This window comes from Panthera leo, chromosome B4 (genome assembly GCF_018350215.1).
Source record: "Panthera leo isolate Ple1 chromosome B4, P.leo_Ple1_pat1.1, whole genome shotgun sequence".
Classification (NCBI taxonomy): domain Eukaryota; kingdom Metazoa; phylum Chordata; class Mammalia; order Carnivora; family Felidae; genus Panthera; species Panthera leo.
The window spans coordinates 121,430,935-121,452,841 of record NC_056685.1 but is presented as its reverse complement, the minus strand read 5'-3'; the positions used below and the strand labels follow the sequence as shown (position 1 = coordinate 121,452,841).

The window sequence follows — 21,907 nt, the reverse complement described above, 5'->3', positions numbered from 1 at the left end:
GGAACGCCAGGTGGAGTGGGGGATGTCTCTCCTCCTGGATGGCTGAGCGGCTGAGGCATCATACCTCATCCTCCCTCACACAGAATTGATGTGGGGACTACAGGAGGTACCATATCTAGCTGTCATTCTACCTGCCTTTCCACTAGAATTACCCGAAGAATTAAAAAAAAAAAAAATCAGCTTCTTGATCTCCTTGCTGGAGATTTTGATTCACCAGATAAGGGACAGGCACCCAGAAATTAATACTCTTCAAAATCCCTTCAGGTGATTCTCAGAGATTCCTGGCCAGGTTGAAGAGGCCCTGCTCAGGACCAGATTCCCACTTGATACAGAAATCTCTACAGCACGTCCATGATCACCCAGGCTTTACTTGGCGCCTCTTGAAATGGGGTTTCATACTCTTTCCAGGCTGTGTACATAGCTTTAATGAAAGAACTCATGCTGAAGTTAAGTAAAAAAAAAATTTTTTTTCACCTCCTCATAACTCCTACCTTTAGATTCTGATTTGTCTGAAACACTTTCGTGTGACAGCACTTCCCCTATTTATCTGTTATGGATGCCTGGCCTCGTTCACACCATATTCAGCTGATTAGGGTGTGGTTTCTGGGTTCTTCATCCTGCTGGGTACCTTACTCCAGAAGAGAACCAGGTTGATGTATGGTGCCCATGGCCAAAGACATTACTCTAAATGTGGAACAAGTAGCATGTTGCGAGAGTAGTGTTATTTTCTAAGCCTAGATCCTATTCCACTTGTTATAGCCCAGTATTAAATTACACCAGCTTTGTTTCTTGTGGCTTTATCACACTTTGGATTCATCTTAAGTTTATGATATTTGCCACCAAGTCCACTTTCTGTTTGTATACTTATAGAAGTGGTTTTTTCCTAATCTACATGCACACATTTACATTTACCCTATTAAATTCACTCTGGGCAGCACACAGAACATATGGATGGAGAAATTCCCCATCTGACATTAGTCCTTAGAAGAGAAATCCTCCCTTCCACCTGGGTATCCTGACATCCTTGGTACCATATGAAATTATCCCCCAAACTTGAGTGGGAATAAGTTGACCCAATGAAACAGGCACATTCAGTAGAAGAACAAATGGCATCAGCCCTTATCCAGAAGATTGAAGGAATACAGATAGCATGGACAAGAGGTACCTAGCAGTAAAATCCCCTGAAACTCCATTTTTAAATTGCTTCATAACAATTTAACTCAGCAGGCTTGCTGAGACTACCACAATCAGAAACACACACAGTTTGAAAGAAAACTTTATTTTCAAAATCTCATAGTATTAAATGACCCTCTTCTCCTCTATCCCCTCACATCCCATGGGGGAAAAAAACCACATCTATCCAGACAAGAAGACTTTCTTACCATGTACTTCAAGATCGAATGTGCAGCTGTCAAACTTATCCTTATAGGTGACCTCACACCTGTAGTTTCCTGCATAGTTCTCTTTGGCCTTAATGATCTGCATCTCAAATGTGTACATCTGCAACAAAATGCATCCGGCATATTTCAGCCCCACCTTGCCAATGGACAGAAGCTATCACATATTTTTGAAATTCCTCAGCATTGGCTTAATGTTTTTTATCTGGGAGCTCCAGCACAGTCAACATAGGAGGGGGTCAATGTGCTCCCCAGCCTCTGGCACAGCAGGGCAACCAGGCTCAAGTATAGGCACTAGGAGTGGTAACTCTAGAGAATTTTCTGGGGCTGAAATCTCTCAAAGCTGAACCTCAAAATGACACAGAAGGAATGACTGAACTGAACCCTGTGCCAGGAGATAAGGGCCATACCCGGGTTTGCCTTTCGAAGGTTTCCTTCAGCTGAAGGTGCTTCCCAGCTTTGCTGGCCAGATCCATCCATTTCCCTTTGAACCATTTGATGGTGGGTTTTCTAAGAAGGTCTTCAGCCTTGACTTTGGCTATAAAGGTGATATTTTCACCTAGAAAAAGCACAAGCAATTCAGACTGTGGCGTAAAAAGTGCCATTAGTTTTGCTCTCAACTGGAAGGAGTTACACAGGATTGCCCTGCAGAGGCTGTGATGTGACTGGTGCCCTGATTTTTTATGCATGCCCTAGGAGTTCTTAGGGTACTCCAACTTGTTCTGTTTTTGAAGTTATGAGGCAGAAAAGGAGCAATGGGTTAATAAGGAAATACTTTTTGTTTGGCTTTATCATGTATAAATGAAATAAAAATGGAAAGCCTCACAAATGTATGGATTTTTTCCATCCTCTTTATTAGGCAAGATGATGGGAAGTCTGGATTTACATGACTCAATGTGACTAAATAAAATTGATCTTTTTGAAATAAAACTACTTATCCATTTGTATTGATTTTTGGGCCCTAAGGACATAAAAATTCTAGCCTAGCATCCAGCCAAGCACTTTGGTGTCTTCTAGAAATACAAGGGGAACAAATATTTCCATCCACATGCAATGTACTCCTATATTCTAGACCTGAAAGAGGTCATTTTAGAATATAACCAGTCAGCTAGGTGGCTCATTTGTTCTGATCACAATATATTCCTTATAAAAACTTATTTTGTGAAAATTCCTGGACCACTAGGTCCTCTCTAACTTACCACCCTGTTTATTTCCTTCATGGCACTTGGCTTTTGTGATTATCTGTTTGTTTAATTTCTCATTGTCTGTTCCTCCCATTAAGACTGTAAGTTCTGGGGCACCTAGGTGGCTCAGTTGGTTAGGAATCTGACTCTCAATTTTAGCTTAGGTCATGGTCTCACGGTTTGTTATGTGGAGCCCTGCCTTGGAATCTGTGTTGATGGTGCTGAGACTGCTTGGGATTCTCTCTCTCTCTTTCTCTCTCTGCCCCTGCCCCACTTTCTCTTTCTCTCAAAATAAATAAATTTTTTAAAAGATTGTAAGTTCTGAATTCTCACATGTTATACTAGTATTCGGGACAGTGTCTAAAACAGGAGGTGTGTAATCAATATTTTTGGAATGAATGTCTCCAAAGTGAACCCTCTATCCGACTAGTTTCTGCTGAGATACTACTTATCATATGGTATGTGTGCAGATTTGTAATCATCTTATGGAATGAGTATGCCTCAATGACAGCAAAACTGGCTCAGAGCTTTAAGATACACCAGACATTGTTCAAAGCACCTCACAGGTAGTATCCCCATTTTACAGATGAGGAAAGTGATGTGAACCCAATCTGACTCCTGAGTCTAGGAACTCAACAACTATGTGCTAAAGGTTCCTAAAATGATAGCTTTCACTCTCCGTTTCAGGTTAGAAAAATGAGAATCTAGTATATAAACATGATAGAATAGTATTCAGCCATAAAAAGGAATGAAGTACTGACTCATGCTACAGCTTGGATGGACCTTGGAAACATTATGCTATTGGAAAGAAGCCAGCCACAAAAGGTCACATATTGTGTGATTCCATTTACACCAAATATCCAGAGCAGGGAAATCCATAGAGACAAAGCAGATTAGCCAGGGGTTGGGGAGGGGGAGGGGACAGAGAATGGGCAGTAACTGCTTAGTGGGGTACATGGTTTCTGTTTGGGGTGATGAAAATGTTGAGATAGAGGTGGTGGTTGCACAGCACTGAGTGTACTAACAGCCACTGGTTGTTCACTTTAAAATGGTAAATTTCATGCGGTGTGAATTTCACCTCCATTTCAAAAGGAAAGCAAGATTTAATGCTTGGCACTCACCAACTTTCACTGATCCTGTTTGAGGCTTCTCCACAAAGAGGGTGGACAGCTGGGAATTGGCGTTCTGCTTGTCTTGTTCCTCCGCAGCAGGCGATTCGCCAAGAGACCATTCTATTGAGAAGAAAGAAAGGAAAGGATCATTTCAGGGCCAGATCCTTCTTAGGCAGACTTACCTGGGTTTGTCGTTCTTGTCAATGCTGAAGCTTTTCTTTGTCTAATAAACCTGGATAAATATAACATCATTCTTTCCATCCATCTCCCCTGGCGCCATCAGTAGAGTGACAGATTCCCATTCTTACAAGGGGTGCCTCTTCCATATAGAACATTTTCTAATTCCTAGAAATAGTAAAACTTTTCAGGTAGGTTGTTACTATGTGTTTGTTGGCAGCCAGAGTTTCCCCGTCCTGTCTGTCCCCTAACAGATAAATAATGATGGGAAGTATATTAAAGCAGAACTGTGTCATAATAGGTGAATGACTATAATGTGCCACGTCCATACAACAACAGAACTGGAAAAGACTAAAGGAAAAAATCAGTTTGCTGGTCAACTGAGAAGGGCTAGGGCCAGACCTAGCCTGATATTTCTAGATTCCTTGCTTTTATATGATTAGATGATTCCACTGGATTTGCATAAATGAGGCGGTAGTTTGACAATTAAGTATCTGATCATGACCAGCAGGCACAAGTTCCAAGAATACTAGGTGCATCCTGCAAAGGGGGAAAAACAGAAAAAGAAAAATCAACTCTGAGGCTTTCCCATGAAGAGAGAGAAGCTGAAAGTGAAGTTTATTTTTATTTTTTAGTTTGCACTCCAAGTGCTAGGCTGGTATTAATCAGTGGTCAACTCCAGTGGTCCTCTCCAAGGAGGGCAGGAGAGAGAACTGTAGACATTCCTTCCCTCTGTCTCCAAGAGCTAAATGCAGAGAAGTTCAGTTTCAGCCACTTAGTAACTGGAAAAAAAAAATGCATGGGTTGCCAACTCTCTGTTAATGTTTCTTGAAAAGAAGGAAATGTACATTTAGTTATTTTAGTTTTCAGGTAACAGTCATGCTATCCTTAGAAATCATCATTTTCACAATGAAGTTATACAATGTAGTTACATGATTATGTGTGTGTGTGTGTGTGTGTGTGTGTGAGAATGTCCATGATATTCATGGTAAGAATGAATTATGGCCATTCATATTTGGAATAAGAGAGCAGGAATTTGTATTGTTTTGTTCCTTTGTATACCCACAAGTGCCTACAAAAGTGCCTGTCCCTTTAGAGGCCCACAGTGGGATTGTAGTGAGCCCTTAACACGAATTTGTCGAGTGAATGTACGACCTCACAAAATTGTAGTGACTGCTGACAAGATACATTTGGAGGTTTTTACAAACTATAAAACAGTTCTAGAGAAGTGTGAATTATCTCTAACTTTAGCATATCCCCAATATGGAGATTTTCAGTTTCTTGATCTCTTTGTATTTGCTAAATGTTAAAAAATGATATCTACAATAAAACAAACAAATCTGTGATATATGTGGCTGAATTCCTGTATTTGTGTGTGTGTGTGTGTGTGTGTGTGTGTGTCATGCAAAATTAATCATTTCTCAATACATTAGTTTTCTTGTAAGAAGATTTGTAATAAAATATTGCTTTTTTTAAAAAGCTACAAACAGAATAAAACAAAGATTAGAATTAAAACAGCTTCAAGAAATGAGGTCATTAGTGACTATATTAGGATGGGGTCGGGACGCCTTACTGCAGGCGAGCGCTCACCTGAATCTTTTCTTTCCAGGGCCCGACTACCCACACCTGAAAGGAAAGTGTGATTCGGATGATACAAGGGCAAGGGGTGAAAATGGACAGCTGACTCCAGCCTTCTTGGATTCCCCTAAACCCTGTCTCTCCTCATGATGGGGAAAAAAAACTAGAAATCGTCTTGGGGGAAAAAAAATAGAAGTCAGCTTGTTTGGAAAATTAGTAGAAGAACAATAATAAAATAAAAGAATTCAAATATCTAAAGAACAGGGGACAAGGGCATATAGCTGGAAAGGAAAGAAAACCATTTTTGTCCTTAAAATTCATACCCAAGATTTACTTTGGGTTTTCCCAAAAGAAAATTTCCTTTCATTTAAAAAAAAATCACCATTAAAGCCCAAGTTTTCCCTGCTGGTGTTGGCAGAGGCAAAAGCTGGTGACCCTGCTTTGCACACTGTCTCATCAAGGTTCTCTGCCTTTCCTTTTTCTTTATTGTCAATTAACAATAAATTACAAAGTGGGGGTAAGGAGTTGGAATCATCCTAACCTGGAGGCAGGGCACTAGGCGTGGAGGCTTCCTCTTCATCTGAAACAAGAAATAGGAAGAAAAAGTCAAGAAGAAAAGGACTTTGTCCTGCAAAAGAGAAGTCTCCTGCAAAAAGAGAAGGCTGAAAAAAGAGAGAACACACAAAACACGCTGAATGATGAGTCAGCCTTAGAAGACTCGGTACCTGAAAGATTAAACTCAGTATTACAGACCAAAGAGAAAAATAAATAAATAAAAGCGTGAGAGAATAGAGCAATCCAGTGAAAGTGCAGATTAAGAAATGGAGCTCTGGGCAAAAATTTCATGTGACTGTAGGCTAGGAAAAAAATTAATGCTAAAAATTGAACCTTGACAAAATCAACAACACAAGTGTTTTAGAGTTCTTATTTTGTAACTAAAGTCAGTGTCAGATATAATTTGCATGCCACAGTCATTTGAACATAAGCATAAAAAAGCATAAAAAAGAGAATTTGTTCTCCCCTGCCCCCCAAAACCTTGTGACTAATTTCCCTTTTATATTTAGGAGACAAAAGACAGCACTAACTACATTAATTAAGATAAATCAGTTTGTCATACTTACTAAGTTTACCAATATTTATTTTAGGAACTTTATGAGCATTTCCTCATGATTATATTGGTATTGGCCAAATGCTGTGTAATTTAAAAAATATTTATGAAAACACATTTGTAAAATTCAAAACATGCTTTAGAGTGTTCATGTGCAGAGGCACTGAATATTCTCCTTTTCTAAACTGTCTGAATTTCAAAGGGTCTTTATAATTTTAGATGCTTAAATAGGCATTCGGTGTTATCTGAACCTCTGCCCCTCCTTTCTCGAAGCGTAAAAACTAATGTCGGTGTAAATAATAATAATCTTTGTACTTAAAACACTAGAATAATTGTGAATTTCAAAACAAACTTATGACTATATAAAATAGGATACAGAAAATACATGTACATGGCTGTTAATTTTAAAGTGCTTAAAAATTCCTGACAAAAGGTAAAATAGCACATTTTTATATAATATATCATAATTATAATTATAATATATAATATTATATATAATTATACATAATATAGTCTATTAGAATATTTACTACAAAGATTATTTACTAGCCTGAGATTTCTTTTCTAAAACTGCCAAACAGGAATATGTTTTATTACTTTTTAACAAAATAACTAATGTAATATGTCAAGAAACTTGATGTCATGTCTTCAAAATACAAGAGGGGATTCGCTGAACACTGGGATTTGGGATTCTTCAGAGGAAACTTTCTGGGGTCAAAAAAGCTTGGAAAATGCTAAGCTAAATAAAGTCAAATGTATTTTATTATATTGTATGGATGTGCTCTTACTGAGGGGTATCGCAGACTTCTGTATGCTAATGGACACTGGAACTGAGGGGTGGAGACAAAAATGATACAGCAGTTAGCCCTTCCCAAATTTTGTTCACTTTTCAATCCTTTTCTCCTGGAACATCCATTAACATCCACAAAACCGTGCATTTGGGGAGGTATAGGTATTTCTGAGCTATTCCAGAAGATTGTTAGATAATCAAAATTTTACATAACCAAAAATAAAATACCTTGAGATTTTTCTGTATCATTTGTCATGCATTTAATTCATTATTTAGTATTCTATTCTTGTAACCTATTCGAAGGCTTTTATTTACTCAAGTATGTAAAGAATCTTGATTTAAAGTCCTGTCAAAATTCTTTAAAAAAAATTTTTTTTAATGTTTATTTTTGACAGGGAGAGAGAGACAGAGCATGAGCAGGGGAGGGGCAGAGAGAGAGGGAGACACAGAATCCAAAGTAGGCTCCAGGCTCTCTGAGCTGTCAGCACAGAGCCCGACGCGGGCCCTGAACTCACAGACCGTGAGATCATGACCAGAGCTGAAGTCGGACGCTCAACTGACTGAGCCACCCAGGTGCCCCAGTCCTGTCAAAATTCTTGAAAATGAAGTTTTAAAACTGAACCAAACCCTGGGAAGGAGCTTTTTTAACTAGAAACTAGAAGCTGGAACCATTTTGAGTCAAATGAACATTTTATTCAGGTTTTTGTGGTCGCTAGTTTGCTTTGTGCACTGTGCATAGTGAATTAATTGTTTAGAATGCAAAATAATTGAGAAAAGAATATTTACATACTTGCATAAAATGAAAGTGAAAAGAGAAGCCATTTGTTGAGCAGAAATTTGATGGGCAGTAGTTTCAGAGTCTACTAAATGTTAAAACTAATCGGAGGGACATTCACAATTATTTTAGACTATTAAGGCACCACATATTAAAGCAGTGCTTCAAAGTATCATGAAATGATACTCTGGATGATCCCACATTACTTCCAAACAGCAATTACTTCCCAATTGGCACTTCATTGTACATAAATGTTCAACTTTACTGAAGTTCTAGAAAATATAATTGACAAGGGGCAAATTTTATGATTCCCTCCTTTCAAAAGTAGCTTTGGTCCTGGCATCCCATAGATTGGAGAATGTAGTTAAGATGCTGGATCCTCATCTTAAATTCTAAAAAGGGTGCCTGCTTGAATTTGGTTGAACTGGATGAGAATGAAAGATCTAATTTTCTTATATACTATGGAAAAAAAAGTTCTACTGCTAGAAGGGTAACAGAATATCCAACTGTTCTGGGTTGTGCCTAGTTCCACAACACATATATTAAAGCCAAGGCATCGTACCAATAACATTTTCAAACAAAACAGAACAAAAAATACAATACATAAGTTATATTTTCTTTTTTTCTATTTAAAAGTCACTACAGTGACGATGAAAAACATCTGTTTTGGGGTCTTCAGAATACGGCATATCTGAAGACCACAGACCAGAACACCAGACACTCTCCCCTAGCTCACGGAAGGGAGATTTACCAACACAGAATTTTACTTGTCCTTAGGTCATGGGAAAATAGCACTTTTTGTAAAACCATAAAAACGGTTCTTTAAATAACTGAAGTTCCCAGAGAAGAGGGCCTGGAAAGTAGAGGAAAAACTCTGTCTCATATTACAAGCTTGGGATTTTAGGGGGACACATGTAAAATCTGGAATGCAGGGAGAGAACTCTAGAGATTATAGAATATATAGATTCTTATGATTCTACACATTCTCTTCGGCATAAAATAATTTCTACCTATGGTTGATATAAATTGCCTTTTTAAATTAATTTTTAAGTCATACAAAACTTGGGACAATTGATGAGATTTTTAAAAAGACCAAAAAGCACATGAAATTAAAGTATATGTGACTCTCAACAAACCTCACTTAACCACTTAACCTTGTTTGATTGCGACCAAGTTCTGAATTCCTCAAGCATAGTAATCAGTTGTGGAAAACATTGGCTCATGTGACCAAATTAACCACAGCAGCAACAACAATCATGTATGTAAGGAAATAATATCAACAGCTGACATGAATTCATCATGTTTGGAGGCATTTGATTAATTGATCACATTTTCTTTTTTTTAATTAAAAAAATTTTTTATTACATTTCTTTAGTTTTGAGCGGCAGAGAAAGAGCGTGAGTGAGAGAGGGGCAGAGTGAGAGGGAGACACAGAATCCAAAGTAGGCTCCAGGCTCTGAGCTGTCAGCACAGAGCCCAATTGGGGGCTCGAACCCACAAACTGTGAGATCATGACCTGAACTGAAGCCGGACGCTCAACTGAGCCATCTTGGAACCCCTTTTTAAAATTTTTTTAACCTTTATTTATTTTTGAGAGAGAAAAAGAAACAGAGCATGGGCGGGGGAGGGGCAGAGAGAGAGGAAGACACAGAATAAGAAGCAGACTCCGGGCTCTGAGCTGTCAGTGTGGAGCCCAACATGGTTCACGAAGCCACAAGCCTTGAGATCATGACCTGAGCTGAAATCGGATGCTTAACTGACTGAACCACCCAGGAGCCTAAGATCATATTTTCTTAATGAAAAGGCACATGCCTTCATACCTTGATACTTCTTATTTTTTCAATGTTTATTTATTTATTTTTGAGAGAGAGAGAAAGTGTGAGCAGGGGAGGAGCAGAGAGAGAGGGAGAGAGAAAGAATCCCAAGCCGGCTCCACACTCAGGGCAGAGCCTGAATTGGGCCTCAAGATCAGGATCTGAGCAGAATCAAGAGTTGGACCCTAGACCAACTGAGCCACCCAGGCGTCCCTTGCACCTTGATACTTCTAAAGTCAGGATTCATCCTACAGTAAATACATACATTTATTGAGTCTTTTTCTTTTCCAAATCCATTAAATCAATGTTGTATCTTATAATGGCTGTGTCATAAAATTGAAACGTGTGATGATAGTAGTACTTTTTCTTCTCATTTTTTTTAAAGTTTATTTATTTTTTGAGAGAGAGAGAGTGGGGGAGGGACAGAGAGGGAGGGAGAGAGAGAATCCCAAGCAGACTCTGTGCTATCAGCCCCAAAACAGGGCTCAAACTCATGAACCAGGAGATCATGACCTGAGCTGAAGTCAAGAGTCCAATGCTTAACCAATTGAGCCACCCAGGCACCCCAGTGATATTAGTTTTTAACAAAGATCATTACAAAGAAGTAATATAATTAGAAAGCATAAAGTACATTGGATGGTTGGTTGTCTGATACCTAAAGGTAAAATGACACAAAAAAATGTTAGCATGTGAATTAAAAACACCAGAACAATGCTATTGCAGAAAAGGGATCTAAATGAAGACAAAAAATTGGAATCACTCTTTGCATTTAAAAAAAGGATCACATCATTTAGGAGAAAACTTGCTAGAGCTTGCGCTGGTTCACTTCCTCATTTGCCAGCCACACTCATGCCAAATGAAAGGCTCTTCATCTCAAGTTATGTGAGATCTTTAATATGCACAAGGTTCATTCATGATAGTTTATGGGGTAATATTGAAGTTAATGCCTGGAAAAAAGAAATTAAGTCTTTATTCACTTGCAGTGATTACCAAAAGTGGATATTTTTCTGAAAGAAAAATAAAAAGAGGCAGTAAATATCCCATTTGGGCTTACCAAAATATATCAAGACGCAAAAATTAAAAAAAAAAAATTGTTTTTAAGTGCCCGAACTTAGGTATTGAAGTGAATAATGATTTTCAAAGTAGTCTCTGATGCTAATGCTCTGGCACACCTGGAATCACTCCCAAGACCAGCTTTGAACTTCCCCTGGGATCAGGTGTTAAGGTGGAGATGAGACCCAATCTCATTACCCTGTGTTCACGTGTACAAGTTTGACTGGCCAAAAAAAAGTATGTTCCCACTTGATCACCAACATTATTCTCTACACATGGCCCTCCATGACAATTGTCTGTTTCCAAAACTGAAAGCCACTGTCCTCTGCTGATGGGTGCTCTCCCCTCCAAAGCTCCCTAAAGTTGGCTCCAGGAGAACAGGACCCAGCAGCCAGACCCATGCCTGGCACAGAGCCGACACTTAGTGAAAAATTGCTGAATAAGTGGACATTGGAATAAAAGACAGATCTTTTGGCCCCACTGAGCATGTAGAAAAGAACCTGTACCTAGCACCCCATTGATTTGCCATCTGTGTTATTCTGAAAGAATTCTAAGCCATAGCAGCATTGTTTTTATAAAGACATTGCTTCCCAGTATGATCACTCTAAAAGGGATTTGTGCATCTAATTTCTGGTATTGCTGCTTGGTTACACACATTTCTATATTGTCATCTCTATTGTTTCAATTCCAGGACAAAGTTATCAGTATTAGGGAACAGGGTAGCTGGATGGACAACTCCAGAGGCAAGCAAGCAAATAAACAAATATTAAAACCCCTTCCTGGGAAATCAGCTATTTCCCAGACAGAGACTCTTAGTAAATGTGAAAGAGTTGGCAAATCTAACCTCAAACACTACTTGTAAGATTGATATAGGAATGAAGCAACATTCTGCGGCTATCAAAAAATTTTCAGAACGTTTCCAGATTGTTCCAGAAAGATCCAGGCAACCTGAGAAAAATATTAAGCCTACACTGCTGTGCAAAATTTTCTTAGTAGTGACAGTCTCGGAGCTACTAACTGACTATACTTCAACTAATTAGATAGAAGAATAAGTTCTGAGAATGCACTAATATCCAGGAGTGGCCATTCTTAATGGTTTTAAGTGAGTTGGCCTCACAGTAAAAATCATCCATCTCTTCTGGGGATGCATAGCACCAGTGTCTCATCCTGAATCTCACTGACTCGAGAGTTTGGGGGATGTTCATACTCCTGCCCAGCAAACATGGTAAGTGGAAATAAAAATCTATCCAGAGTACTACTGTCTATATGACCGAATAGCTAAGCCTGCCTGGAAATTCAATTGTTCATTCATTCTACAAGTATTTATTAGGAGATTGCCATGTGCAGCTCTCTCTGCCAAACACTGGAAGAAATGAGCTGAGGGGACCAAAGAAGTGTTAGGACATGGTGCCTGACAAAAAACTTGAAACCTGTTAGGGGAAGGACTGAACCACTAATATGTGATTAAGTTGAGAAAAGAGTGATCTGATGCCAGAGACCATAGGTCCAAGAGAAATCAGGAGGAGGAAGGGCAGATGAAAGACAGCTAAGACAGTCCAGGAAAGCTGCACAGAGGAGTGAAAGCTGAATTGATGGCTTAAAAAACAATGAGACGGACTGAGGGCTGAGGGAGGGTGAAGGGCAGGTAGGGACATTCTAGTCAAGGCTGGAGAAAAGGTCTGCTACACCTGTCAATTCTGTTTATGCTTATGCAAGCCTTCTTTCTCAACTAGGGAAATACATAAAACGGTGATTACTGTGTCTACCTTTTACATAGTGTTGTCTTTGAAATTTCCCTCTCCTTGATGAAAGTAAGTAATAGTTCAAGAGGACTGTGTATTAGAAAATAACTTCCATCCATCTACCTTCTTGATTTAGGGATGTCACTTTCTATCCTAAACTGATTTGCTTCCTAGTCATGGAGAGCAAATAGAACCATGGCCGTTTATGTGGCTGGGAGCATGACTGCATGTGGCCATGGGCTTGCTTAATTCTGCAAATGTCAGAAAAAGTGCTGCTAATTTCAAAATTCCCTAGTCATCTGGTCTAGCTCTTTCATCATACTGGGTTCTGTGTTTAGAGAAGAGTTTTTGTTGATTAGTTGACTGGATGATTGGTTGATTTTAACTTACAGGAAGGCATTTTCTCATTTAAGCATACAAATATAATGATGACTTTTCACATTAAGGGTCAGGCACAGGCTTTGTTTAAACATCGACAGCTTGCCCTCTGGTATTATATCATCTACTTTGTTGGTTGAGCCTTACAGCCTGGTCCAACCACCTTTCTAAATTTGGAAACAGAGGGGTATGCCACTGGCCTTGTAGAGAATAATGTTTCAATAGCTTCAGCCAGGATGTCTAAACATCCTTGAACCCTTCTCATGGAAGGAGTTCTAGAAGTTTGCACTGTCTGCATTCCATAAGCAAATAACCTTCAGACTGTAGCCCATGTGGCCAGGATTACTATTTATGTTACTATCCATGGGTGCCACTGAAGGTCAAGGACAAAAGCACCAACATTATGTGTTCATTTATGATATTGTAAATTCAAGTTAACTGAAGAAAAGAGGTCCAATGTACTGAAAGAAAAAAGCATTTTACTAATGTATAGGAGACAATAATACCATAGGAATTAGGTAATGAAATATGACATAGTAAGAACAAAGAAATACTTAGCATGCTTTTGAGTAGTGTCCAAAAAAAAAAAAAAGAAAGAAATATTGCAATCAAGAAATAATTGGTTATTCCAAAATTTAACTGTGTTATTCAATCCACAAATAAAAGAGGAACTTTTAAAAATGATGATACAAACATATAGGCAGAATTCTCTAATCTATATCTGTGAAAACTTTCTTTTGTAGAAGGGTAATGCTCCTTAGCTTAGGACAGTTGGTCCTTCCTCCACGGAGAGACAAAGGAATGAATATTTCATGGATCCACAGTAGTAAGTAGTACATGATAAAGATTATTCACTTTCTAAGACTGGACTATCTTCATATAAAGTAAAAATAGAATAATATTACAATCATAAATGAGTTTCCAATTCAATAAGGATCAACATAATGTTTGCTTAAGGTTGTACTGTCAATATATTTAAACCATTATATAAATCTATGCAAATATACAATGTTACAAAATGAGATGCTAGCCTTAAAAAATTGCTAGTGAAACTTGGAACAGTTCATCAGTAACATGAAAATATTCCATTAAAAAAAAAATGTGTAATCCAGATAACTTTCCAAACTGGCACAATCCCGAGAATACCAGATAACTCTTTTCCTTCACATGCACATGGTAACTTGGAAACTACCAATTGATTTGCTGGCATCTCAACAAATGCTTGTGATATTTTTATCATTGTTGTTTTTCTTTTAGAAAGGTGAATCATGAAAACTGATCAAAGCACCCTTCGTTATGCTGACTGATCATGCAGGTAAGATGCAGAAGAACTCTAAACCGCACCGATGAAAGGTAATGTGGAGAAGTTCTATAGGACCACCATGGCAGTCAATACTGACCTCTTTCTACTGACCTCCTTTTGTTGAATTCAGCCTCACTTCCCCTCCCCCACAACTCACCTTTTGTTGGTGTAGTTCCGGCCTCTTTCCCTTTATTTGGTTCTGTATGGAAAGTACAAGCACATTTTTAAAAGTGTCTCAAAGAAAGCATTTAATTGTGTGATGAGCAATGGGGTGGAGGGTGGGAAAGAAGAAATTAATGGCAACAGTACAGGTCATAAATGACACCACATATTCACTTATTACACTATACATGAGTTATGGATTTTGGAATTTATAATGTAGAATCCCATTAAGCTTAATAAAAGCAATGAATAACTCTGATCACTTTTGAAAAAAGTATACATAGGGACATGCAATACAGATTTTGTTAAAATATACTTAGCTATGCTGAGACTATGTTAAATGTGCTTATGTAGAAGTGAGTATAAAATGTGGGTCACTTCATTTTAGACCCCAAAAGGGACTGACTTTTTAAGGAAGTTTGACCCACGTAGTGATTCTAATTGTTTGGACTTCGAGATGATATTATAGTAATAAGCCGGGGTATACAATCTATAATTGTACAATAGTTTCAAAGAAAATATTTTGGTGCATATACTAATTTTCTAGGTTGAATGGAGAGGCAATAATCAATGCAACATGAGAACAGTAACATCCAATTTCATCAGCTGAGGCAGACCATCTAGCTTGCTTCTCTCTGTCCAGAATTAAATTAGTTTAGATATTTGCAAATATGTCCGACTTGTGATATATGTGAGAAAAGAATTATTTTAAGCATGGATTCTTTTATTTTTTTTTCTAGATGGGTGAAGTAGAGGTCTGAATCTTAGTTAACTAATAACTACTTTAACAGTTTGGGAGGAGACTTGCTTTAGCAACAGGAAGTCAGTATTGTGTGATGAATATGAAATATGCCTATGCCATAATAAGGGGAACTTTAGAGCAGCCCAGTGACCTCAACAGATCTGAAGAACAGAAGGGAGAAGTTATGTCTTCAATGGCCTGTAGGTTTTCAGTGTACTCAATATTGGCAAAAATAAATTTGTAAGTGCAAGGAGAAAACACACCAAAGAAGAAGATCCTAAGGAGAATGTCACACATCTATACTGGCTAAAAGAAAACTAAATTGAGATCGTCCCTATTTGAACTCACATGGCACTGAGCCTCGTTCATTCATTTTGACACATGGCAATATTTTTCTACACTGGTTAAGGGTTTTGAGTGTGTGAATCTTGTATTCTTAGCCGGGCAAAGGGGCTCCTGTGGACAGTCAAATTTCTCAAAGTGGCTTCCTGAAAATGATCTCCAGATGGAAGAGCTTCATAATCACCTTTCAAATTTCCATGCAAAAAAATCACCAGCAACTGAGGCCTTCTCAGTTTCTGCTTTCACCTAGACTGGGTTGGTCTACAGTGACTTCTCACCCCTTGACTTCACACCACATTGTCAATTCAAGAAACCTGCATTAAATCACTTTCTGCCTTGTGAGATTCTCACAGTATTTCCTCGTGTTTCAATTTAGTGGTTGTATTATATTTGGTGGTTCTCCAGGCTGTATTTTATTTTCTATGTGGTTGTAAGCAAACTGAATTCAAGATAATGTTTTCTTCTTAGAGTTCCAATATTGTTCTTTTCCTTAGGTCTATGTGAACGTAAAAGCAGGCTCTACCTGTTGTGTGAAATAGTAATGCCCACTGTCGCTGGGCATCACATCTACCTGCCAAGGAGTTCACTGGAACTCTTTTTTTTTTTAATGTTTATTTATTCTTGAGAGAGAGAGAGAGTGTGAGCAGGGGAGGGGCGGAGAGAGAGAGGAAGACATGGAATCTGAAGCAGGCTCCAGGCTCTGAGCTGTCAGCACAGAGCTGTCAGCACAGAGCCCAACGCTGGGCTTGAACTCATGAACCACCAGATCATGACCTGAGCTGAAGCTGGATGTTTAACCAACTGAGCCACCCAGATGCCCCTTGTTGGAACTCTTTATTCCTGTTTTTTTTTTGTTGTCACCATGGGGACAACAGGGTACTATGAAGTGGAGGAGTTGAGCCTCAGAGGCCACCGAACTATCCTGGAAACTGTTTCTTGAGGAGTTGATGGTGACGTAGTTCACAAGAAAGATGTGGGCTTTGTTTGGCTTTAGCTATATGTGAAAAAGCTCTGCAAATCCTTCATCCCCTCAGAGGCCCAGGCTCCACAATGCTAAAACGTGCGCATGACAACAACTTTGGCATAACTAGAAGGGTCTCTGTAAGTGTATGATGTGCCATCCAAATCAGATTAATGTGAGAGGACTATACAAACACAATGTATTATTTTTTATATCATTATTATTATCGTTATTATTATAAACCTGTTACAACTGTGGTCATCCAATTTCTCTGGAGGAGTTAGATTAAAACTCACAGTTTCAGTGGAGGCCAGATCATGCTGGGATGGAGGTTCTGTATTTGCAGCCCAGACGTGTGAAGTAGTGTTTTTACTCACCTGGGGGTGGGGCTGGGGCTGGAGCTGGGGCTGGAGCTGGGGCTGGGGCAGGCACTTCATTTTCTAGAAATGAAAAGAATAATGGAAGTATTAGTCTCACTTCTCCGAGAGAAAAGCTACTTTCCACAGCCCCAGGCTGTGCTCAACTCCAGGCAGTTAATCACCTGCACTGACAAGAGGGACAGAGCAGGAAAAGCATCAACCTGTGACCAAGACACACTGCCTTTTGGTATATGGTGTGAGGTAAGGATCTAAATGGTATTCTATAGATTTCCAGGAGGACTAAATGGAATTCTATAGATTTCCAGGAGGACTAAATGGAATTCTATAGATTTCCAGGAGGTGAGTTCGAGCCCCACCTTAAGTAAGTAGAGATTACTTAAAATTAAAGTCTTTTTTTAAAAAAAGCAACAACAAAACAAAATAAAAAAAAAAACCCAGTTTGGTCTAACAGTCATCACTATGTGCAGTCTAGACAGGCTGGAATGAGTGTATCAAGAATGAACCACACCTCAAAAAAAATCAGAAAGGAGCAACACAGGCTGTTAGGATGCATTGATATCTTTTTTCATCACTAATTTTTTTGTGTTGGGTATAAACTTAAATTTAAAAAAATAACTATTTTCATTCAAATGACCATAAGTAAATATATTATCATTTACTAAAGAGAGAGAAAAATATAAAACAAAAAGAGATAAGCATATAGGCTTATAGCAGAAGCTAACATGGCAGGATACAATGTAGTTTGAAGATATAACAAGTGTCCTTTAGATGGCATCAAGGGACATGCTTTAGTTTCTTCACCACATCATGGAAAGGATCTGTGGTGCCAGTGTTAGCCAGAAGACAAAACCCTTGGTAAAAGCCTTTTATTTTCAGAGATCTGAGTGCAGATGGAAATCTAATGTTGACCTCTTGGCTTTGCGTGAGTTGTTGCAGCACACGGATATCAGAATACTCAGAGCAAGAGCCCAACTTCTTTGGCACACTATCTTTTGGACAGGGTCATTGTCACCCAATGCCCAAGAACATCTTCCTGGCTCTCCCTGCAGACAAATTTCTCTGTCCTCTGGTCTCTTTTTCCCATAGCTGCAGGGATTACTTAATGACACAACTGTATTTCATCCTGTTATCCTCTCTAGAGGGTCTTGGTTATCTCTTTAGTGAGGTCTACACTCTTCAAGTTCATATTCAAAGCCATTGCCAGTGGACACTTCCTCCCTCTCTCTTTTTAAGTGCACCCCGGTGACCCCTCTGTTCTAGAGCTGGTTCCTCGTTTCAACTTCTGACCTGTCTGCCACCAAGAAGACGATGATGGTCTTCTCCCCGACAGACCTTTGATTATTTTCTGCATGTGATTTTATCAGATAGACCTTGGTTCAAATCCTGACTCTACGCCTTATTAGTTGTGTAATCTGGGACAATTCCTTAATCTCTGTCAATTTTGGTGTCCTCATCTGTGAAATAACAATAATAAGGTGGTAATCTATGCAAACTGCAAGCACAGTTCCTGCCTGTAGGTAGAGCTCTATAATTTACAACTATAACTACCATCATTATTTTGTCAATCTTTTTCTATCTTGACATTTCTCTTAAGATTCCCAGAGCTAATTATTCCCTTCTTCTCCCCTCCCTTATTCTCTTTGCATTCTGGACCACATGATAATACACTCTTTATTCACTAATTATTTTTTAACTATTTTCCATTTATCTCAGTATATATGTGTTTCTTTTCCCTCCCAGCTGAACAAGAACAGAGACTTTTTTCATTCCTTTCCCACCTCCCTGGGACCTCATTTTATTGTTGGAAATACATTAAATGCATAGTGAATTGACAAAAAAGAATTCGAAGGGCTTCATTGGTTATCACATTGTCCATGCTAAACAAAGGCCAATTTTTGTAAGGGAAGCTGTGATTACTCAAAATCCTGATTTGGAAGTAAGGCCAAGGGTGAATTCTAAACAAATAAATAAAGGAGAATTATCTTGGACACTGAAACCGTAAATGTATTCTGAATGTGAATTGTCCATTTCCATTGTGTCTGTGGCCCCAGTGCTCTATGTAAAAGCCCCAAGATCGAAACAAAATGAGAATTTAAAAGGCTTAGTTCAACTTCCAACAAATCCACAGAATTTCAGTCATTAACAACCGACTATATCATACTAGAGAACTATAGAAATATTATAGGATATTAATACTGATATTTTTAGGATGTTTTCAGGAAATGGAAGTAGGAAAATGCATGCCTGTCTGGCATGGAGGTAGAGCCAGAACTTTTCCTTCTTAAAATCATAGAAACCCTGTTACTATATAGCCATTGGAAGAATAAATAAATAACAACCACTTACAGGCAACAACTGCATGAAGGACATAGTGTATATTAATTCTTTTAATCTTTACAACTCTATCAAATCAGTACTTTTTTAAAAAAATATTTTTTAAGTTTATTTATTTATTTATATATAGAGAGAAAGAGCATGAGCAGGGGAAGGGCAGAGAGAGAGGGAGAAAGAGAATCCCAAGGAGGCTCTGCTGCCAGTGCAGAGCCTGACATGGGGTTCAAACTCACGAACCATGAGATCATGAATGAAATCAAGAGCTGGATGCTTAACCAACTAAGTTACCCAGGTGACCCTTAAATCAGTACTTTAATTATCCCCATTTTGCAGATGGCAACTGAGGCAAGGTCCTATAGCCCATGAAGGATGGAGGCAAGCTCTGCCCCACCAGGTGCAGTCAGGTCTGCCTGACTCAGAACCTGGGCTGCCCAAGATGGGGCTGCACTTCCCTTCTCAGCTGCTCAGACTTGTGGAGGCAGAAGTGGATTGATGGACTTTTCAGAAATATTACTGCATTTTTCCTAGTGTATTGACTGGCCTTATTGTTATGGCCACATAACCTCATATGGATGCTGTCCTTTCTGTAGGAGTGGAATATGCCTCAATTTCCTCATCTATGCAATAGAAATAATAGCATAACCTATCTTAAGAGTTATTGACAGAAACAGATGAATTCCTACAGGGGTAAATACCATATATGTAATCTCTCTTTTTGTGGCTATCATCATTATTGCCATAATTTTACTCTGACACAACTGTGAGAATGACACTCATGCCTTTCCACACATGCCACTTGCTAGGGATTTGCCTTATTTCTAGGTATGTGTCTGCATCATGTCAGAACATGTTTGGAATTGGGGTGGGGGCTGAGGAAGCATCTGGGAACTGAGCAGAGGTTGTAGGGACCATGCTCTTCTACTGTGCAATGGTAATAATAATTGATTTTGATGAAAATTGCATACATTGTAGAGTTTGTTTAATGTAGATACATTGACCAATCAGTCAATCAATCTTGGTAGGACATAAAGGATGAAAAGATGAACCCTCCATAGCTTTCCAAGCCTTTGAAACAAAGAATTCCCGCTGTCCTAAACCTAGAGAAATGGAGAACTGGGTGTAGTGAAGGTCAAGCAGCAAAGGAATTGGACTGGAAATGCATAGTTGCAGGTGAGTCTCAGGACCTGAGGCATCTCCTTTGCCTTAAAAGAGCTGCTAATGCATCTCTCTTACTCCAAGTCATATTTTGTCACTGACAGGTTCTGTGGTGCCCAGCTTTGCCCACCCCTCTAAAAGCCATTTGCATGTTCCCCAGATTCATTAGCTGCCTTTATAACAATCACTCATTCACAACAATTTCCATGGTACTCACTGAATGGGGACCATAGGAAGAAGGGCCCACCCAACCAGAACTCATTAAGCATAAATCCAACATAAATCTCACAAGAGTAGGCATTTATAAGAGAGGCAAAGATGAGGTGCCAGTGTTTAAGAAGCTCACAGGTAAAGGAACTACCCTTTTCTATCAAGTTAGTGACCAAACCAAGTGGCTTTGCTCTCTCAGAACATTCGAGACTCAACACCTCTACAGTCTGTCCGGTGCTTCTGAAATTGCTGTGTGGATATGAATCACCTGGGGATTTGGTCAAGTGCAGATTCTGATTCTGGGGGTCAGCGGCAGGCTTCAAGTTTCTGCATTTCTAACAGGCTCCCAGCTGATACTGATGCTGTCGGTCCACAACCCACACTTTGAGTAAGAAGTCTCAGACTGTGTCCTAAATATCACCTAATTCTGTCCCATTTCAAATGTGATTGTGAATGTAAGGGGTTACCATACATGGGCACTTTTCCTCTCTCTTTGATCACAAGCTTCTTGAGGACAAGGCCTGTCTCCTCCTCCTTTTCAAATTCTGCACAGCAGGTGCTCTATAAATATAGTTGATTGGCAGCCTGTTCAGTACGGCACAAAAGCCCCTTCTCCTCGCTGCCAAGAAATCAAGAACCGTCCGCTGGCACTCCAAGGGCAGCTTTCTTCATCTGCACTACCCACAGGGAACACTATGTCTCCCATTGGCGACCCTTCTGCTGGCTGAATGCTGTGAGGCATTCACCCAACCCCATCATTTCTTAACAAGGGCAGGAGAGCAATTAGGCTAGAGTTTTGGCCCTCAGTGCCGGTACAACCTTGGCCTTTCTAAGGAATTCCCCCTCTCAAAATCTGGGTTGCATTTCTTAGCACATAACCCTCAATCAGCCATGCTAACTCCACGGTCAACTAGCTTAGCCCTGTCCTAACTGTCAGTAGGCACTTGGCCTTGGGAAACTCTCCAAATCTTTAGATTTGGAGCAAAGGTTATTTATTGAAGTGAGGCCCTGCTCTACTTCTGCTAATTCAAAAACCAAAAGGCAAATTTTTCAGAACTTTTCTGCCAGGTGAATAAAGTAGGATTTTTGTCCATCTCTTTCATCCTCCCCGGTTGTCTCGATTAGGAAACATACAGACAGGATGGAGTAAAGGATATACAAGGGATGTAACTTTTTTTTTTAATAAAAGGAAGAAACTTGGAAACCCAGA

General features: G+C 39.1%; 1 protein-coding gene across 1 annotated transcript in view; it reads right to left on the bottom strand.

The window, feature by feature from the left end:
* MYBPC1 (myosin binding protein C1) overlaps positions 1-21,907 on the bottom strand; it is a 101,656-nt gene that overhangs the window by 53,701 nt on the left and 26,048 nt on the right. Inside the window, exons 2-5 of the mRNA XM_042948338.1 lie at positions 5,990-6,110; positions 3,703-3,813; positions 1,808-1,956; positions 1,383-1,500 (exon numbers count right to left, since the gene is read on the bottom strand). Of these exons, the coding sequence (XP_042804272.1) occupies positions 1,383-1,500; positions 1,808-1,956; positions 3,703-3,813; positions 5,990-6,110 (499 nt within the window). The remainder of the gene's footprint in view (positions 1-1,382; positions 1,501-1,807; positions 1,957-3,702; positions 3,814-5,989; positions 6,111-21,907) is intronic.